The sequence below is a fragment of the Macrobrachium rosenbergii genome, chromosome 35 (genome assembly GCF_040412425.1).
Source record: "Macrobrachium rosenbergii isolate ZJJX-2024 chromosome 35, ASM4041242v1, whole genome shotgun sequence".
NCBI lineage: Eukaryota > Metazoa > Arthropoda > Malacostraca > Decapoda > Palaemonidae > Macrobrachium > Macrobrachium rosenbergii.
The window spans coordinates 1,594,440-1,611,026 of record NC_089775.1 but is presented as its reverse complement, the minus strand read 5'-3'; the positions used below and the strand labels follow the sequence as shown (position 1 = coordinate 1,611,026).

The following is a 16,587-nucleotide window of genomic DNA, read 5'->3' as shown; positions in this document are numbered from 1 at the left end:
GAGCGGTGGGGAGAGAGAGAGAGAGAGAGGGAGAGAAAGAGAGAGAGAATGGACTCACTTCCAACACGCGCTGTAAATGTACTTGTCCGGTTCAGATATTAGACATTAAACCAATAAAAACCAATAAAACAGTTATATAAAAAGTGTCAAATGACCATAAACAATTCGATAAACCATTAAACCAAAAAAAAAAAATAAAATAAAACCAATCCCTTCTATACATATTTAAATAACATAGGCGGAACAATAACATTGGTTTATATTAAAGTCACATAAACCTTTTGAGACCAAAAATGAATGTGTCTGTTTGACACCTGACACTTAAATCAAAATAAACGTGTCTGTTTGACACCTGACACGTGAACCAAAACCTAAACCACTTATATTCTTATCAAAACTTGTCCATTTGACACCTGACACTTAAACCAAAATTTAAACCACTTATATTCTTATCAAAACTCGCCTATTTGACACCTGACACTTAAACCACTTATATTCTTATTAAAACTTCCCAATTTGACACATGACACTTAAACCAAAACTTAAACCACTTATATTCTTATCAAAACTTCCTCATTTGACACCTGACACTTAAACCACAACTTAAACCACTTATATTCTTATCAAAACTTGCCCATTTGACACCTGACACTTAAACCAAAATCTAAACCACTTACGTACTTATTAAAACTTCCCAGTTTGACACCTGACACTTAAACAAAAATCTAAACCACTGATTTTATCAAAAGTTTTCCATTCGACACTTGACACTTAAACCACTGATTTTATTGAAACTTTTCCATTTGACACCTGACATTTAAACCAAAATCTAAACCACTGATTCTCTTACCAAAACTTCCCCCATTTGACACCTGACACTTGAACCAAAATCTAAACCACTGATTTTATTGAAACTTTTCCATTTGACACCTGACACTTGAACCAAAATCTAAACCACTGATTTTATAAAAACTTTTCCATTTGACACCTGACACTTAAACCAAACATTAAACCACTTATATTATCAAAACTTCCCCTACTTGACACCTGACACTTGGAATAAGTGTCGGATTTGGTCGCATGGAAAAAAACCAGTAATATTTCTCAAAAAATATACTTATTAATCCTTGAGTATTGGCTCTCACCAATAGCCGCTTTTTGGTTGTTTCACAAGAGACTATTGACAATTTTACGAATCACTATTGAGAGAGAGAGAGAGAGAGAGAGAGAGAGAGAGAGAGAGAGAGAGAGAGAGAGAGGCAAGTTAAAGTCTACGGTTTTATTACGTACAATTCAAATACTAGAATTGGGGAGAGAGAGAGAGAGAGAGAGAGAGAGAGAGAGAGAGAGAGAGAGAGAGAGAGAGAGAGAGACATATATATAATTCTGACAATTATATAAAAAAATAATTATGAAAATTAAATAAAACATATTAGGATATTAGTGAATATTTGTATATTAGTGGATATTAGGACATTAGGATACTAGGGTATTAGTGGATACTGAGAATATTAGGGTAGGACAGTGGATACTGTGGATATTAGCATATTAGGATATTAGTGAATATTTGTATATTAGTGGATATTACGATACTAGTGGATATTGATGATATTAGGACATTAGTGGATATTATGATATTAGTGGATATTGATGATATTAGGACATTAGTGGATATTATGATATTAGTGGATATTGATGATATTAGGACATTAGTGGATATTAGGTTATCAGGATATTAGTGGATATTAAGTATATCAGGATATTAGGATATTTGTATATTTGTGGATATTAGGATATTAGTGGATAATGAGAATATTAGGATATTAGTGGATATCAAGAATATTAGGATATTATGTGACTACTGAGGATATTAATGGATATTTAGGATATTAAGAATATTAGGATATTAGTATATTAGTGGAAATTAGTGGATACTGAGGACATTAGGATATTAGTGGATACAGATGATACAGGGATATTAGTGGATATTAAGAATATTAGTGGATATTAGGATACTAGTGGATATTAGTGGATAGTGAATATACAGGATATTAGTGGATATTGAGGATATTAGGATATTAGTGGATGAGGCATTAGGATATTAGGAAACTGAGATATTAGGATATTAGTGGATGTTGAAAATATTCAGGATATTAGGATACATGGAATTAGAAGGAATATACTTAAATATACGACGTGTGTAATATCCTAAAGACCTAATATTATCACAAAAATATAAGCGGTAATATTCTGAATATTTTCTATATCTGAAGATTTATTGAGCAATATTTAGAATATTTTTTAATATTTTGGAAGATTTATCAAAAAAATTTTTATTAAAAATTAATTTTATATTTTTTACAGATTTTTAAAGTGAAAAAAATTACTTAAAATAATATATATTAAGTAAACAAAATTACTTAAAATAATATATATTAAGTAAAAAATATTTAAAATAATATATATTAAGTAAAAAATTACTTAAAATAATATACATTAAGTAAAAAAAATTACTTAAAAATAATATATATTACTTAAAATAGTCTAAAATTACTTACTTAAAATTAATATATTATATAAGTAAAAATTAAAAAATATTATTAAAATAATATAAAATATTATATAAAAAAATACTTAAAATATTATATATTAAGTAAAAACATTACTTAAAATAATATACATTAAGTAAAAAAATTACTTAAAATTAAATATATTCGGTAAAAAATTACTCAAAATAATATATATTAAGAAAAAATTACTTAAAATATTATATATTAAGTAAAAATTACTTAAAGTTAAAATTAGATTATTAATTTTAAAAAAATTACTTAAAATAATATATATTAATTTTAAATATTATATATATATATATATATATATATATATATATATATATATATATATATATATATATATATATATATATATATATCTCTTAAGTTACAGTACAAAAAATAAATTTTAAATAAAAAAATTAAAAACTATAAAATTGAAACTAAAAACTCAACATTAAAAAAAAACACTTAATTTTACCTGACACTTAAACCAACTTAAAGCGACACTTCAGCACTTGAAATTATTATAGATAATAATTCACACAGAAAATAAGAAGGAAATAAATAGACCCTGCCACCACGAACGCTTCCTTCAGACTGAAGAAGCTTCGAGACTTACGCCGCCAGATGACTCTGGGGCGAAGGCGTCTTCGAAGTGACCGTAGCGAACCGCAAGGAATCCACAATTTTTATCAAATATTCGGTTATTTTAGGGATTTTATGGAAGAATAAGCATAAAATGGAGGAGATTAATATATATTTAATATTTAATGAGTATTTTTATCATTGTTTCTTTGAAATTTTAGCGACTTTTAGCGACTGAACTACATAGTCACTTTCCCGCCATATTTGAAAATTTTAACGTTCACAGTTCAAATTTGGATCAAGTGTTCGATTGTTTTAGGGATTTTACCGGTAAATAAACTTAAAATGGAGGAGATTAAGATATGATTAAGAATTTATTAGTATTTTCATCATTATATCTTTTAAATCTAACTAAATACAAAGCCTTTTTTAGCGATTTAACGCGACTGAACTGCGTCGTCACTTCCCCGCCAAATTTGAATTTCAACATTCACAGTTCAAATTTGAATGTGTTCAAGTATTTTAGGGATTTTACGGGTAAATAAATAACAAAATGGCGGAATTTAATATATAATTAACAATTTATGAGTGTTTTAATCAATGTCTCTTTTAAATATAACGAAATATAAAGCCTTGTTCAGTGATTTAACACGACTGAACTACGTCGTCACTTCCCGCCATATTTGTATCTTTGAATTCGAGTTCAAATCATCCTCACATATTTAGATAAAATACTCAATTGTTTTGGTATTTAACGTTAAAATAAACAGATAATGGCGGTATTTTATATATATTTAACATTTTCTGAGTATTTATATCACTTCTGCTTTCAAAATGTGATGAAATATAAGGATTTTTAAAAATTATCGTTCGGAGTTATCATTCCTTATGACTGAAGCATCTTGTACGTTCTCGCCATTTTTTATATATATTTTCTACTCTCCCCGCATGACCAGACCATCTCTGGCACATACAGATGCCATTGAGAAGACCTTTATATATATACTTGACATGACGTGCCCCAAATGAGCCTTATGTAGAAGGGTATAAGGTCAAATACCCACATTTCCAAAGCTATGGTTCCGTTCCGCTTCATTTGTTGATGTCACCCGTGAAAAGAAAACGATACAAGTCCATATAGAAAACGGAAACTAATGGGATACATTATATATATATATTTTTCCTAAACAAACTTCATAATATTTGACTGTATATTCTGTCTAAAGTCCCTTTAAAGTCTGTCAGTCTGTCAGTTTTCTGACTGACAGACTGTCTAATGGCTAAGGTTGATAATTAACCGGTATAACTGTCTAAAATCGCCTGACCCAAGTTTTTGTGACTCCAGTTCTTAATATACGTAACTTTTTACTGTATAAAATTAATGTAAATTCTCTCTCTCTCTCTCTCTCTCTCTCTCTATATATATATATATATATATATATATATATATATATATATATATATATATATATATATATATATATAAAGTCTTTATCACCAGTTTTTATATTTAAAAATACAGAAAGTCTTTATTTTTTATATCTGGAAGTATAGAAGTCTTAATTAATATTAAAGTCTTAATAAATATTATTTATATTTGAAAATAAAATAGCCATTATTATTATTATTATTATTATTATTATTATTATTATTATAGATACAAAAAACTTTAGTTTTATTTATACCAAAAAATACAAAATTATTATTATTATTATTATTATTATTATTATTATTATTATTATTAATTTACACAAAACAAATAAACAGGTTAATATTATGCCTCGTGATCTCATCTGCGTCTCAGCTGTTTATTTCTGAATCTTTGCTGCGTCAACCGCGAGAGAGAGAGAGAGAGAGAGAGAGAGAGAGAGAGAGAGAGAGAGAGAGAGAGAGAGAGAGAGAGCATTTATCTCTTTATGCGTGTTTGCCGAGACTTTATGCGTAAATGAAACCAGGCAGCGATTTCGGGGGCTTATTTATTAATAGAGAGAGAGAGAGAGAGAGAGAGAGAGAGAGAGAGAGAGAGAGAGAGAGAGAGAGAGAGAGTTGCTTCCTTTGTGCGTAATTGGAAAAGTGATTCGGAGATGTTTTTATTTGTTTGTTTATTTATTTATTATTTATTTATCTATTTACTTACTGTGTGTGTGTGTGAGAGAGATAGTGAGAGAGAGATAGTGAGAGAGAGATAGTGAGAAAGAGAGACAGAGAGAGAGAGAGAGAAAGAGCAACGTGTCTTTTGTTCTCCTCAAGCAAACACGTCACTGATGACGTGATATCTTCAGCCCGACAACAACGCAAGACCTACTGCGTCTTATTTCCGCTTATTAAAGCGCGCACAACCCCATTTAACAAGCAAATACAACAAATATAACCCCTCATTTAAATAGCATTCAGTATATCTATTATGGGAGGTTGTAATTACAACCGCCTGGGTTGTAATTGCCGTTTTATTAAGGTTTTTCCAACGGCCAGAATTCGAATGGCCGCGGGGTCAAGACACCCGAACCCCCGGATGTTGTTTACGTCACAGAAGTTCCAACAGGGAAGATATATAGACGACAGAACCGCCGTAGATAAATAGAGGCATTTAATAGGATCGCATTCTCTTATAGACACCTATAAGCGTTTATAGACGATCGGATTATAGAAACGATCCCTCTTATAGAGGATCGCCTCTCGGCTATACGAACGATCCCTCCGTCTATAGTGAGCTGGAGTGGGGACCTATAGACGACAGAATTTATAGAGGTAAATAAAGGAAGCGGATGGGATCACATCCTCTATAGCCCCCCGGACCGAGGTTATAAAAGGCTCGGATGCCGCTTCGGATCCTCAGTACAGAGGATCGCCCCGCCGCGACGACGTCGATCCCGCCGCTTATGAGCCGAAGTTGGCAGTCGAAGAATGCCCCTGTGAGGTGCCGAAGGACCCCTCCGACGTCTACTCGCGGTTTTAATCGACGTAAGTGCGCACCGCGGCGCCCCTGGGCCGCCCTCCCTCCGGCGGGAGATCCTCCCGAGTGGCGGCTTGGATTTGAGGGGCTCGGCGCCCCCCGGGGGCCGCTCGGGACGGCGAAATAAGGCGAGAGAGAGAGAGGGGGCCTTCCTCTGTCCCTCTCAGCTGATCGCCAAGTGTCAAAATTTTCGCGCTTTCTTTTCCGTCGGTTTTGTGTCGTCCCTCGCGCCCTTGCGCCCCCTCCCCCACCTTAAATAAAGGGGACGCCAGGACCCCCTTATATCAATTTTAAGGGCCCCAGGGGCCCTTTTATAAGGGTTTTTGAAGGTGATTTAGGGACGGTTACTTCAGGGCTTATCTGACGTGTAGGAGGCTGTCGGCCGGTGAGGACGGAAGTTGTCGAATTAACCCCAAATTTAATCGGATTTACTCCTATTTAAGGGTCTTTTTCGGTCTTAAATTAAAGGATTAACATTAATCTTTACTTTCGGTTTTAAAATATAAATATTAAAGAAATATTTCGGTTAAAAAAAGGGAAAAAGATGAATGGATCGTCTCGAAGGTCCCCGAGTCCATATTTAGTAATGGAGGACGTTTTGATGTGGTGGGGAAATAAGTAAACTTCATTTATTACGTTTTAAATTTAATATCGAGGTCATTTTCGTCCATTTTCATTTCCTCTTGGGTAGCCCGGTCCTCCCGCCCTTTGGTAACCCGCTGCTCTCGCACCCAGGGGTCCGGACCGACCTCAGCCGTTGGGCTGAATGAACGTTACCAGGCTAGTTTAATTAGCCTGCTTAGGCTAGCGTAGCCTGCGACGTTTCTCTCGGCCCGTCTCCGTGAAGCCGAAGACTACGGCCGCCGATTAGTTCCCGATATGCTGTGAATATATATATATTTTATTTATATATTTATATTTTTATATATTTTTGCCTTTTTTGTTTATATAATATTTACCGTCTCTTTGTGTTTTTCGTCCGTCCCCCACAAGGGGCCGATACTAACCACGGTGCCCGTTTTGCACGTAAATTGATGAAGGCCCAATGACCGAACCAGAGGGGTGCGGTAGTAGTCTTCGGTTTAACCCCAGTTTCATTATGGTTATTCTACAGATGAGCTCTGCCAAAAGGTAGCCTATGGCATATTAATAATAGTTTTCGACTTTGGAATATATTAAAGGATTTATATAATGCGGTAAATATATTAAAAGATGTATATAATGTAGTACAAGTGAGGTAACTTGAGAAATTTACCAGATTGCGTTTTTACGTTCAGCCCAAAGGGGCTGTGCTGAACGCGAGCCTCGCAGGGCTTTTCTGTAGAATTCCCTTCAATTTTTGTCAATTTGTATAAATTTTCGTCTGTTGCTCGTAACCTGTAGGCTATTCTGCCTTAATGGATGTGTGCGTTTCTCATAATTACAAAATTAGGCTAGTTTCCCTCCGAACGGGTAGGATGCTTTGCTGTAGGTCAGGTTGGGAGGCTAAACTGCTGACTAGCCTACTACCTCGGCCTTATTCTTACCAGTCGCCGACCAGAATATATCCCACATTTTTTTGTTTCTGTTTGATATTTAATGTCTTCCTTTTTTTTACGTTCATCCCCGAAGGGCTGGTGCGAAACTTGGTGCCTATTTTGTCCGTAAACTGGCGGTAGTCTGCAGTTTTGCCAGAATATTTATCACCTTTTATTTATTTTTGTCAGTCTTTTGTTTCTCTTTGATATTTACCGCATTCCGTTTGAGTGCGCGTTTATCCCCAAGGGGCTGGTACTGAACGCACCGCCAGTTTTGCGTGTAAACTGGTAGTTACCAAACTAGAGGCGAGCGGTAGTAGTCGGCGGCTTTACCAGGTTGCGACTGACGCGTTGGTCAAGGGAACGTTTTTGTGAGGGAGGTATTGAACGATAGATTAGGTTAGGTTGTAAGCCTGTAAAATTGTGCATTGTAATAGCTCTGTTATCAGAAGTGTCACGAAAACTACTCAGAACAAGTAGTTGTAGCTTAGGCTTTGTCAGGTAGGGTAGATAAGCTTATAGGATCCAAACTTATAAAATTCTGAGCCTTTTAGCAAATTGCAAAAAAAGTCTGAACCACTTATCTGCCTCATTTCGTGATATTCAAGTTTTTCTCCGCGTAATTTATCAAAATTGTAACTACTAATTGGCCTTGTCAGACAAGTTTAGCCTCAGTGTAGTGTGATGCTCTGTGCTAACTATAATTTGTGTATCATTGGCAACAGATATTTGCAAATTAACTCCGGACAAAAGTGGTGTAGATGAAAAGATCAAATTGAAGAAATTAGATGAAATGCAGAAATAATTTAAGCAATTGTTGCCCCATTGTAGAAAATAACCTAAATTTATTCCTGTGGGAATATACGCCATTGATTTTTGTGTAGGAATATTTCTCAGCGCAGTCTCTCCCTGCCAATAGCACACTAGAATGAATTCTGCATGGAGAATCCCCATTCTCGTCCCCTGCAGTTGAACGCGTTAGTCTGCAAATGACAAACGGCCTTCCTTAGGAAGGACGGAGTCTGGAGCCAAAAAGTCAGTCACCGTGGCTTCCTGTAGGCTGCGTCCTGGCTAAACCAGAACACACTTGCTAACTTCATCACTGCTGTTTGATCTGAAGATGAAAGAGTTCAGAAGCTTGCTGTTGTAAAGAAAAGTCATGACTTTTTCGCCTCAGAGCACCAATCTTTGGGCTAACTTTGCCTTAAGAAGACATGAGATGATGTCTTCTCTCCTTTTAGGCAAATATCGACTGAGTTCTGAAACAGACAGACAGCAAGGACACTGATCCACTGTGTTGTCTCCTGGGAAACCCTCAGGGGTAGCGAAGTTATCCATGATTCTGTAGCCAATCTTTTGTGTCCTGTTTCTGGAAGGAAGGCAGGAACTTCCTTGCAACAGGTCTCGTCACAGAGACGCTTCTGTTTTGAGATACATCAAGGGAAGGGTGTCATGCCCACCTTAGCCTCACATATGCTCTAGGTTTTGGACAGAGGACGAACATCTGCACATCATTATAGAAATACGAGCAGTACCGCAACCCCTGCATGCATTCCAAGAGCAATTGATGGTTTACTCAGTAGTGTTTGATGAGAGGCAACATGACTGTACTGGCGTACGTTTACTAGCATTCTAGTTGGTTCCCTTCGCCCCTTGTCAGTTGGCAAGGCAGATGCCTAAGTGGGCGGCTCACCGAGCTGTCAAACTGTCAGCCAGGTGCATTCCTGGCAGGAGGAATGTCTGGCAGGCAAGATCAGTTGCTAGGGCAGGCATTAGGGACAGAACAGTCGCCCTGATACCCCCCACACGGCAGAAAGTTATTCGAGCTCTCGGGAACGCTGGTTGTCGACCTTTCCGCCACGTGGCTGAAGGAAAAGTATTTATAATACGGGAGGAATTGGGAAAAATAGAACGATTTAAATAATGACTTGTTTGAGAAACTGTGGGGCATTGAACCACAGTAAAATGCAGGGCTCTGAGATTTAGACGGAGTCCTTGTATTGCTCAGAAATTTGATGGACCTCTTTTTAAAGAGATGTCTATGAATAGATCTGCAATGGGTCGATTTAATTTCACACATACTCAAAATTTGACTTAATTTTTCAGTATCAGTGCCATTTCCCACAATTTGCTCAATGCTGTGATTTTAACCAAACCACTGATATGATTCACAACCTTATGCCTACAAGCAGATCGGATTGTTGCAGATAAGGAAACCTTTATCATAATCTGCGTGAGATACGGTTTCAATTTGTGGTATCTTGCACAGTCTGAAAACACCAAATATATAAATTTTAGGTAAATTGTATGAGTTCTTTGAGTTATAAAATGTTGCCAGCCCGAAAAAATACTGTAACTATACGTATTTTTAGATTCAGGGTCAGATACACTGTAAATATATTCATAGGGTATTTCAGTCAATTTTCAGACAAAGTAATGTGCCAAATTCCTCCCAGATATATAGCTACTGAAATATAGTTAAGATAAAATGGTATTTTAGGCTTTATAATTGGCTGTAGAGTAAATTATCTAACTCAGGGCAAACGGCAAATCCAAATTATGTCATTTTCAGCCTCGTTTCTTAACAAAAATAGATTGCATTCCTAATCTAATCTCGGGGAACTTTAATCTCCGAACATAATCTTTGAGTACCTTTGTCTGACCTTAACTTGTTTGTTAGGGCCATGATTCAGGCCAGATAATTGTAACCATAGTAGGCTAGAAAGGTAAGTTCACTTTGCTATAGTGTAAAAGATGATTATGTGAACATCCATTTGCAAAAAATTAAAAAACGGAGTTATCTAACCTTCCTGCCGATATTCTAGCAAAGCTGTTCTCCCTGGTCAAATATTTGTCATTAATCTTTGTTTTGGAAACCAAATGTCGATAACATGTTTAATGTATGTGTTTTGTACGATTCGCAATGTTTGTTTGTTTGTAATGTAGACTTCAAGCCCGTTATCAGCGTTATCAACGTTACCGATTCGTATCTCCAAAAAACACGTTTGAAATGCTATGATAAACTCATTGTTTGCTGCAATAACTGCGAGGTTCAGCTGGGCGCGACTTATGCTTATGAAAATGTCAGATATTGGAGAATGTTTGAGAAGTTTTAGAAATTCTCAAGGCATCAGGGAGAGAAAAAAAAAAAAAACCTTTTTATTTTGTTCTGATAAGCTGCCCCTGACCAGGCTGATAAGCATTTATGTAATCGAGACGTTACGTAACGAGTGTCTACAAAGTACATCTGGAGGTTCGTAAGTTCAGTCCTTTGTGTTTGCGACGGTGGTTCCACCTTGATTATCGTCGGGAAATTAGGCAAATATTTGAACTCTTAGTGCCGTACCATAATTGCAGATGTTGTTTTAAACTAGAGAAGCCTTTTTAGGTAAAGAAAAGTAAGTGTCGTTGTGTATCCATATTTCATCATGATAAAAGTGCAGAGAAATAACTTCTTTAGGTTCGAAAGCATAGCCAGAAGGATTCGTCAGTAGGTAATCGTAGGAAGTTAAGAGACGGGAGATTGCTCGTTAGGAAGCATGGCTAGGGCATAGATTGAGAGCATAGTAGTTATTATTCTGAAGGTGAAGAACCGTTTTCGTTTGGAACGAGCCCACCAAAGGGGCCATTGACTTGAACTTCAAGCTTCCGAAGAGTATGGTGTTCGTTGGGGTCACTTATTCAAACTTCTGAAACTCCAACTGCACATTTCCTGCGCATTGGTGCATCTGTTCAAGCAAATCGCAAGTGTTTGGGAGCATGACGCGTAGCAGAAATTGTAATTTAAACTAGGAATATTGAATTGCCGATAAAGTCAGGCAAACGAAGACCTTTCGGCCACTCGAAGGGCAGAGTCCTTGTGGGTTTCGAAACGGAGACGGCGATAGTTTATCTCCTAATCAGCAACATGCTGTGGACAGGTGCACATACACGTCATCGTCGCTTAATTGTTAGGGGAGCTTCATTGCTCGGCTGGGAGTTGAACACTTGAAGCATTTTTAATTTATTCTAGAGGCTTTAGTACATTTTAATCCCACCTTCAACTGAAACCTCTCGGAACAGAAAAGCGCACAGTCACAACATGACTGGATAATGCCGATAGCTCGTTGTGGCACCCAGGTGGTAGGATTTAACAGGTGTTCGCTGTCGTTATGTAACTCTTGACATAATGGGACAGATGTTTTCCCGTCTTGTGAGATCTGGGAGTCGCTGTAATGTCTGTGAAGTGGTTTCGTTTTTGAGTTTCATACGAATGTCTGTAATCGGCGTCGAGTTTAATGATTGTTATTTTTGTTCTTTTTCAGTTCTCCTGTTATCGCAATGTTCCTCTGGGATTGGATTACTGGTGTGCTGGGATATTTGGGTAAGTCTCTCTCTCTCTCTCTCTCTCTCTTTTTCCCTTAATTCTATACCTCTCTCTCTCTCTCTCTCTCTCTCTCTCTCTCTCTCTCTCTCTCTCTCTCTCTCTCTCATATGATACAGTATATATTGATTACCATCCTGTTATATATGTGTATTATAAAATGTTTATTATATATCTTTAAAATACATAAAAATTGTATCAAAATGAATCCTGAAGTCATCACCTTAATGACACTTTCATTTGTAAAATCCATTTGGGCTGAAATCGGACCCACCCCCCCTCCCTCCTCACATGAAGGCCTCACGACGCCAAGGTTGCGATGTTTGTTCATGGGCCTTAATAAGGCTGGAAAGAAAACATTACTGACTCAGTTGAAAGAGGAACGTTGGATCACACCTGTACAAACAAATATATGTGAGTTCCGACGAGGTTGACGCTAGGTAGCCCGGCCTTTAGATATTTATCCTCTTGTGGTAACGAGAATCGTATTAGGGTTAAAATGTTGTGTATTGTCTATTTAAGATGCACATTGCCTTACTAACATTATTAAAAACATTTAAATTCATTAACTACTCGACTAACTCAAGTTTAGCTCGGCCCGCCAGCCAGCCGATTAGGTCTAAAGTTCTATCGGTTCCAGATTCCCATTTACTGAGCGTATTCTCTCTGTCGCTGTCCAGAACCCTTTAACATCGTACGCCCAGTTCTAGATTCTCTTAAAGAATGTACTTTTTTGTGGCTGTCTCAGTTCCAGAACCCTTTAACATCGTACGCCCTCTTTGCGTGACCCTTTAACATCGTACGCCCTCTTTGCGTGACCCTTGAACATCGTACGCCCTCTTTGTGTGACCTTTTGCGTCGTTTATCAGACTCTTTATGCCCGTCTTGTGTCCTAACGCTTTTCTGACTACTCCTGGCTGGCAGGTCTGTGGAAGAAGAGCGGAAAGCTGCTATTCTTGGGCCTCGACAATGCTGGAAAGACCACCTTGTTACACATGTTGAAAGATGACCGCATGGCCCAGCACGTTCCCACTCTTCATCCAAGTAGGTATCGTGCGTTCGAGCGCGCCGCTCTCGAATTCGACTTCCGGTGCTTTAAAACTGCATGAGTTAATGTTGATGAAATGTTGAATATTGTCTTGGTTTGGTTGTCGTATACTTAAAACTGCTTGGAATAAGAATGAAATTTGAATATTGTCTGCTTGGAAATAATTTCCGTAGCTCTGGAATGTTCTGCAATTTCTCACGGCATGGACTAGGCTTGCGTTTAGTGATCTGCCGGATTTTGCACGTCATTCTTGTGTATTGTTAATAACTTTGGAAAAATTGATTGAATAATACATTTGCATTTATTGATCTATGTAACTATTAAGACTTTTGGAAAACCTGACTGGAATCATGCAATTGCAGTTTATTTGATCTATAACTTGAGATATTTCTGGTAAAAAGGACTTGAATAATAATACATTTGCACTTAATCAATCTATAACCTTGTCGACTCTTCTAATACTCCGTCCCACCCACAGCATCAGAGGAATTGAGCATAGGACAGATTAAGTTCACAACCTTCGACCTGGGCGGCCATCACCAAGCACGAAGAGTGTGGAAGGACTATTTCCCCGCCGTAGATGCCATCGTCTTCCTCATAGATGCGGCCGATAGAAACCGATTTGCCGAATCAAAGGTGTGTGTGTGGTCTAGGGGGTCGCTTACTGTGCCCTCCGTAGGGGCGTTACTTGAGGTTCTGTGGTCGGTTCTAGGGGTCGTTTTTGTGCAGCGTCCCTTTGACCCCTAGCTGCAACCTCTTCCTTGTACTGCGCCTCCGTTCATATTCCCGTTCTTCCGCCTTGCTTTCCTCAACCCTCTCCTAGCAGTTGATTCATAGTGCAAAACCAAAAGGTTTTCTTCCTGTTGCAAATCTCAAATCCTTTTGCTGTCAGTTTCAGTTTCAGCGGCGCATGACCCCGTAGGTTCCATCGCTTGGCCTCTGGCCGAAATTCTGTATCCAATTCTAATTTCTATGCCCCCTTTTAATCTGTATGAGTTGCAGTTTGTCTGTTAATGTTTGTGTTCATGTTGGTTTTCGAAGGGGCTGTCCTGCTTCTTGAACTCGTTCTCGTCCGAAATTTCATTTCGTTTAAGAACAAAACGACTTTTGAATATTATGGTGTTCGTTTGAAAGAACCAACGGAAGGTTATAGGACATACAGAAAGGAGATATCAGTTATTAAAAAGGAAAAAATAAATTAACAAATTCATCTAGATAAAAATGTGTAGATTATTCAAATACAAGAATTGTTTTTTAGGGAGTAATGAATTCTTTGCCTTACTGTAGTCAAGGGTATTAACTCCTATATATGGTGCCTCTTAACACGCTATATTTTTCCCTCCCCAGGCCGAACTGGATTCTCTGTTGACAGATGACCAGCTATCTAATGTACCTATTGTAATTTTGGGGAACAAGATCGATATCCCAGGGGCTGCATCAGAAGACGAGTTTAGACACTACTTTGGCCTCTTTGGACAAACCACAGGAAAGGTGAGTTTTGTGTCAAGGTTTGACTCCGTCTTGTACTTTACTATACCTCTCCTGACAACTGATTCATCGTGCAACTGCGAGGTTGACCTCATGTTGCGCCTATCAAACCTTTATAATGTCAGTGTCTGTTTCAGATGGCCTCTGGCCCAAATTCCACATCCTGTTCTCTACGCAAACCGTTACAAAAGCGCTTTTCCGTCTCTTTCCAGAGTAAAGTTCCCCGCAGTGAGCTCCCAGGCCGCCCTCTAGAATTATTCATGTGTTCAGTACTCAAAAGGCAAGGCTACGGAGAAGGCTTCCGGTGGATTGCCAACTACATCGATTAAACCCCCCCCCCTCCCGGAAGTTGGTGGCGGTTCAGGGGATGATGGCCGAAAGTTGACCGCGAGCGGACTCGCGAGGTCCGCCCGCAAAGCAAGCTTTTTGATCCTCAGTCATCGACAGTGAGTTTTCTTTTTTATGAGAGACACTGGAACGCTGGGTGACGAAGGAGAGAAACTATTATTCGTTTGAAATTCTCGCCATCATGCTCTTTACCCCACGAAAGTGTTGAAACCTTTTAAAGTATAAGATAAATGAAAAATGAACTAGTAGCTGCTCTTTGTGGACGCAGCGTTTGCAAACTCAAGTTGAAAAAAAAGTCGGAGAGAGAATCCGCGGATGCCAGCCGTTGTATTTATGTTGACCGTTCTTCAGATGGAAAAGTAAATATAAGAGAGTGGATTCTTCTTCTTCTTCGTTGTTGTTGGAAGCAGGAGGAATACGGAAAGCCTTGGTTTTTATATGTGTCGCTTTTCCCTCCGCCGCCTTAGGCCGGAGTCCCCCCCCATCCTTCCTCGACCTTTTCCGACACGCGTTCTCCTTCTCTCTATCTCTCTCTCTCTCTTTCTCACCCCTTTGTACACACAGAGGTCTCCATCCCCTTTTTGTAATGTAATCATCATTCTTTTAGTTGAGAGATTGAAAGTGCTAGTATTATTCTCGTGAAACGTGAAACACCCTATTTTAGCAAAACATTGGATCAAAGTTATTTTTTTTAATTGAACTGTTCTTTATAGGACTTTTTATATACATACCAGTTTACTCAGTGAATACCCAAGTTTTGGAAACTTTCTAGTGTGGAAGTATGCTGGGTACAGTTGTTGAAATATAAATAAAAAATCAATCCGTTTGCAGGATTCATGGTGCCCACCTTTGCAGTTCGTCAATTTTTTTATTAGGATTAGATATTAATCTTCAGAGGAGTTGTTTTATTGTATTAGGACCAGGGGATTATTTATGATTAATTTTCACTCTATTTAGATGTCCAACGTTCGAGGAAATTCAGTTTTTTTTTTTTTTATTTTGGATTAGATGTCAATAACACTTCAGGGAAGTTTCAAAATCCTGTGCGTTTCGTGTCGGCCCTCAGCGCTCCGTTCAGACCCTTTCCAAAAAAAAAGATGCGTCGAGCTACGTTTTGTATTTATTTCATGATAAGTTGAGGTCTTAGATTTAAGTTTTAACTTCATGGCTGCTTCTATTCTTAGATACGAAGCTTGGAGAGCAAGGTCAATTTCCTTTTCGAGTAATGTAAAATGCCATTTTCACTTCAAAAGTTCTGTTGAAATAAATCTTTATATAATAAAATATGGTAAGAACTTTGGGTTTTTGTTACACCCTGAGATGTGTGTGTGTGTTGTGACCTTTGTAAAGTGACTGTGCAACATTCTTTTGTCATGTTTTGTTTATAATTGCAATGTGTCATTGGTAAGATGTCATATTCAATGTCTTATTTGTATAGTCGTGGGAACTTCAGGTCAACGATGTACCTCAGTTTGGCTTTCAGTAAGCTTGGCACCATGTCCCCAGAAGTATGGATTTTTCAAGATTCCTTTCTCAAGAATACAAAGCTAAATTGTTCAAAGGCATTCTGGGTAAGTTGACAGTAGATACCCTCGACTGAAGAGATTTATAACAGGTTGATGACATTCTATCTGCCAAGGTCACAGGTAGATTTTAGGTCTGCAACAGCAAACTCAAGATTAGGGAATTCAGCCAGTGGATTAAGAACCTTTCTATCCTGTCCTTCCTCC

The 16,587-nt window shown here is 37.7% G+C and overlaps 1 protein-coding gene across 4 annotated transcripts; it reads left to right on the top strand.

Annotated features, from left to right (window-relative positions):
- Positions 1-5,719: 5,719 nt before the first annotated feature.
- Sar1 (Secretion-associated Ras-related 1) lies at positions 5,720-16,152 on the top strand. Of its 4 annotated transcripts, none has more exons than XM_067134046.1 (6): positions 5,720-6,101; positions 11,915-11,973; positions 12,898-13,017; positions 13,500-13,657; positions 14,369-14,512; positions 14,722-16,152. In XM_067134046.1, exons 2-6 carry the CDS (start codon positions 11,931-11,933, stop codon positions 14,836-14,838), a joined length of 582 nt encoding a protein of 193 aa, XP_066990147.1. In that variant the 5' UTR covers positions 5,720-6,101; positions 11,915-11,930; the 3' UTR covers positions 14,839-16,152. The 4 variants fall into 4 exon arrangements, with proteins under 4 accessions (XP_066990147.1, XP_066990149.1, XP_066990148.1 ...); XM_067134048.1 differs by having other exon boundaries at positions 6,095-6,478; XM_067134047.1 differs by having other exon boundaries at positions 6,096-6,422.
- The last annotated feature ends 435 nt before the right edge of the window (positions 16,153-16,587 follow it).

Coding starts and splice junctions, on each gene's coding strand:
- Sar1 (XM_067134046.1), top strand. CDS start 11,931: ATGTTCCTCTGGGATTGGATTACTGGTGTGCTGGGATATTTGG. Junction 13,018..13,499: donor CGTTCCCACTCTTCATCCAA/GTAGGTATCGTG, acceptor TCCCACCCACAG/CATCAGAGGAATTGAGCATA. Junction 13,658..14,368: donor ACCGATTTGCCGAATCAAAG/GTGTGTGTGTGG, acceptor TTCCCTCCCCAG/GCCGAACTGGATTCTCTGTT.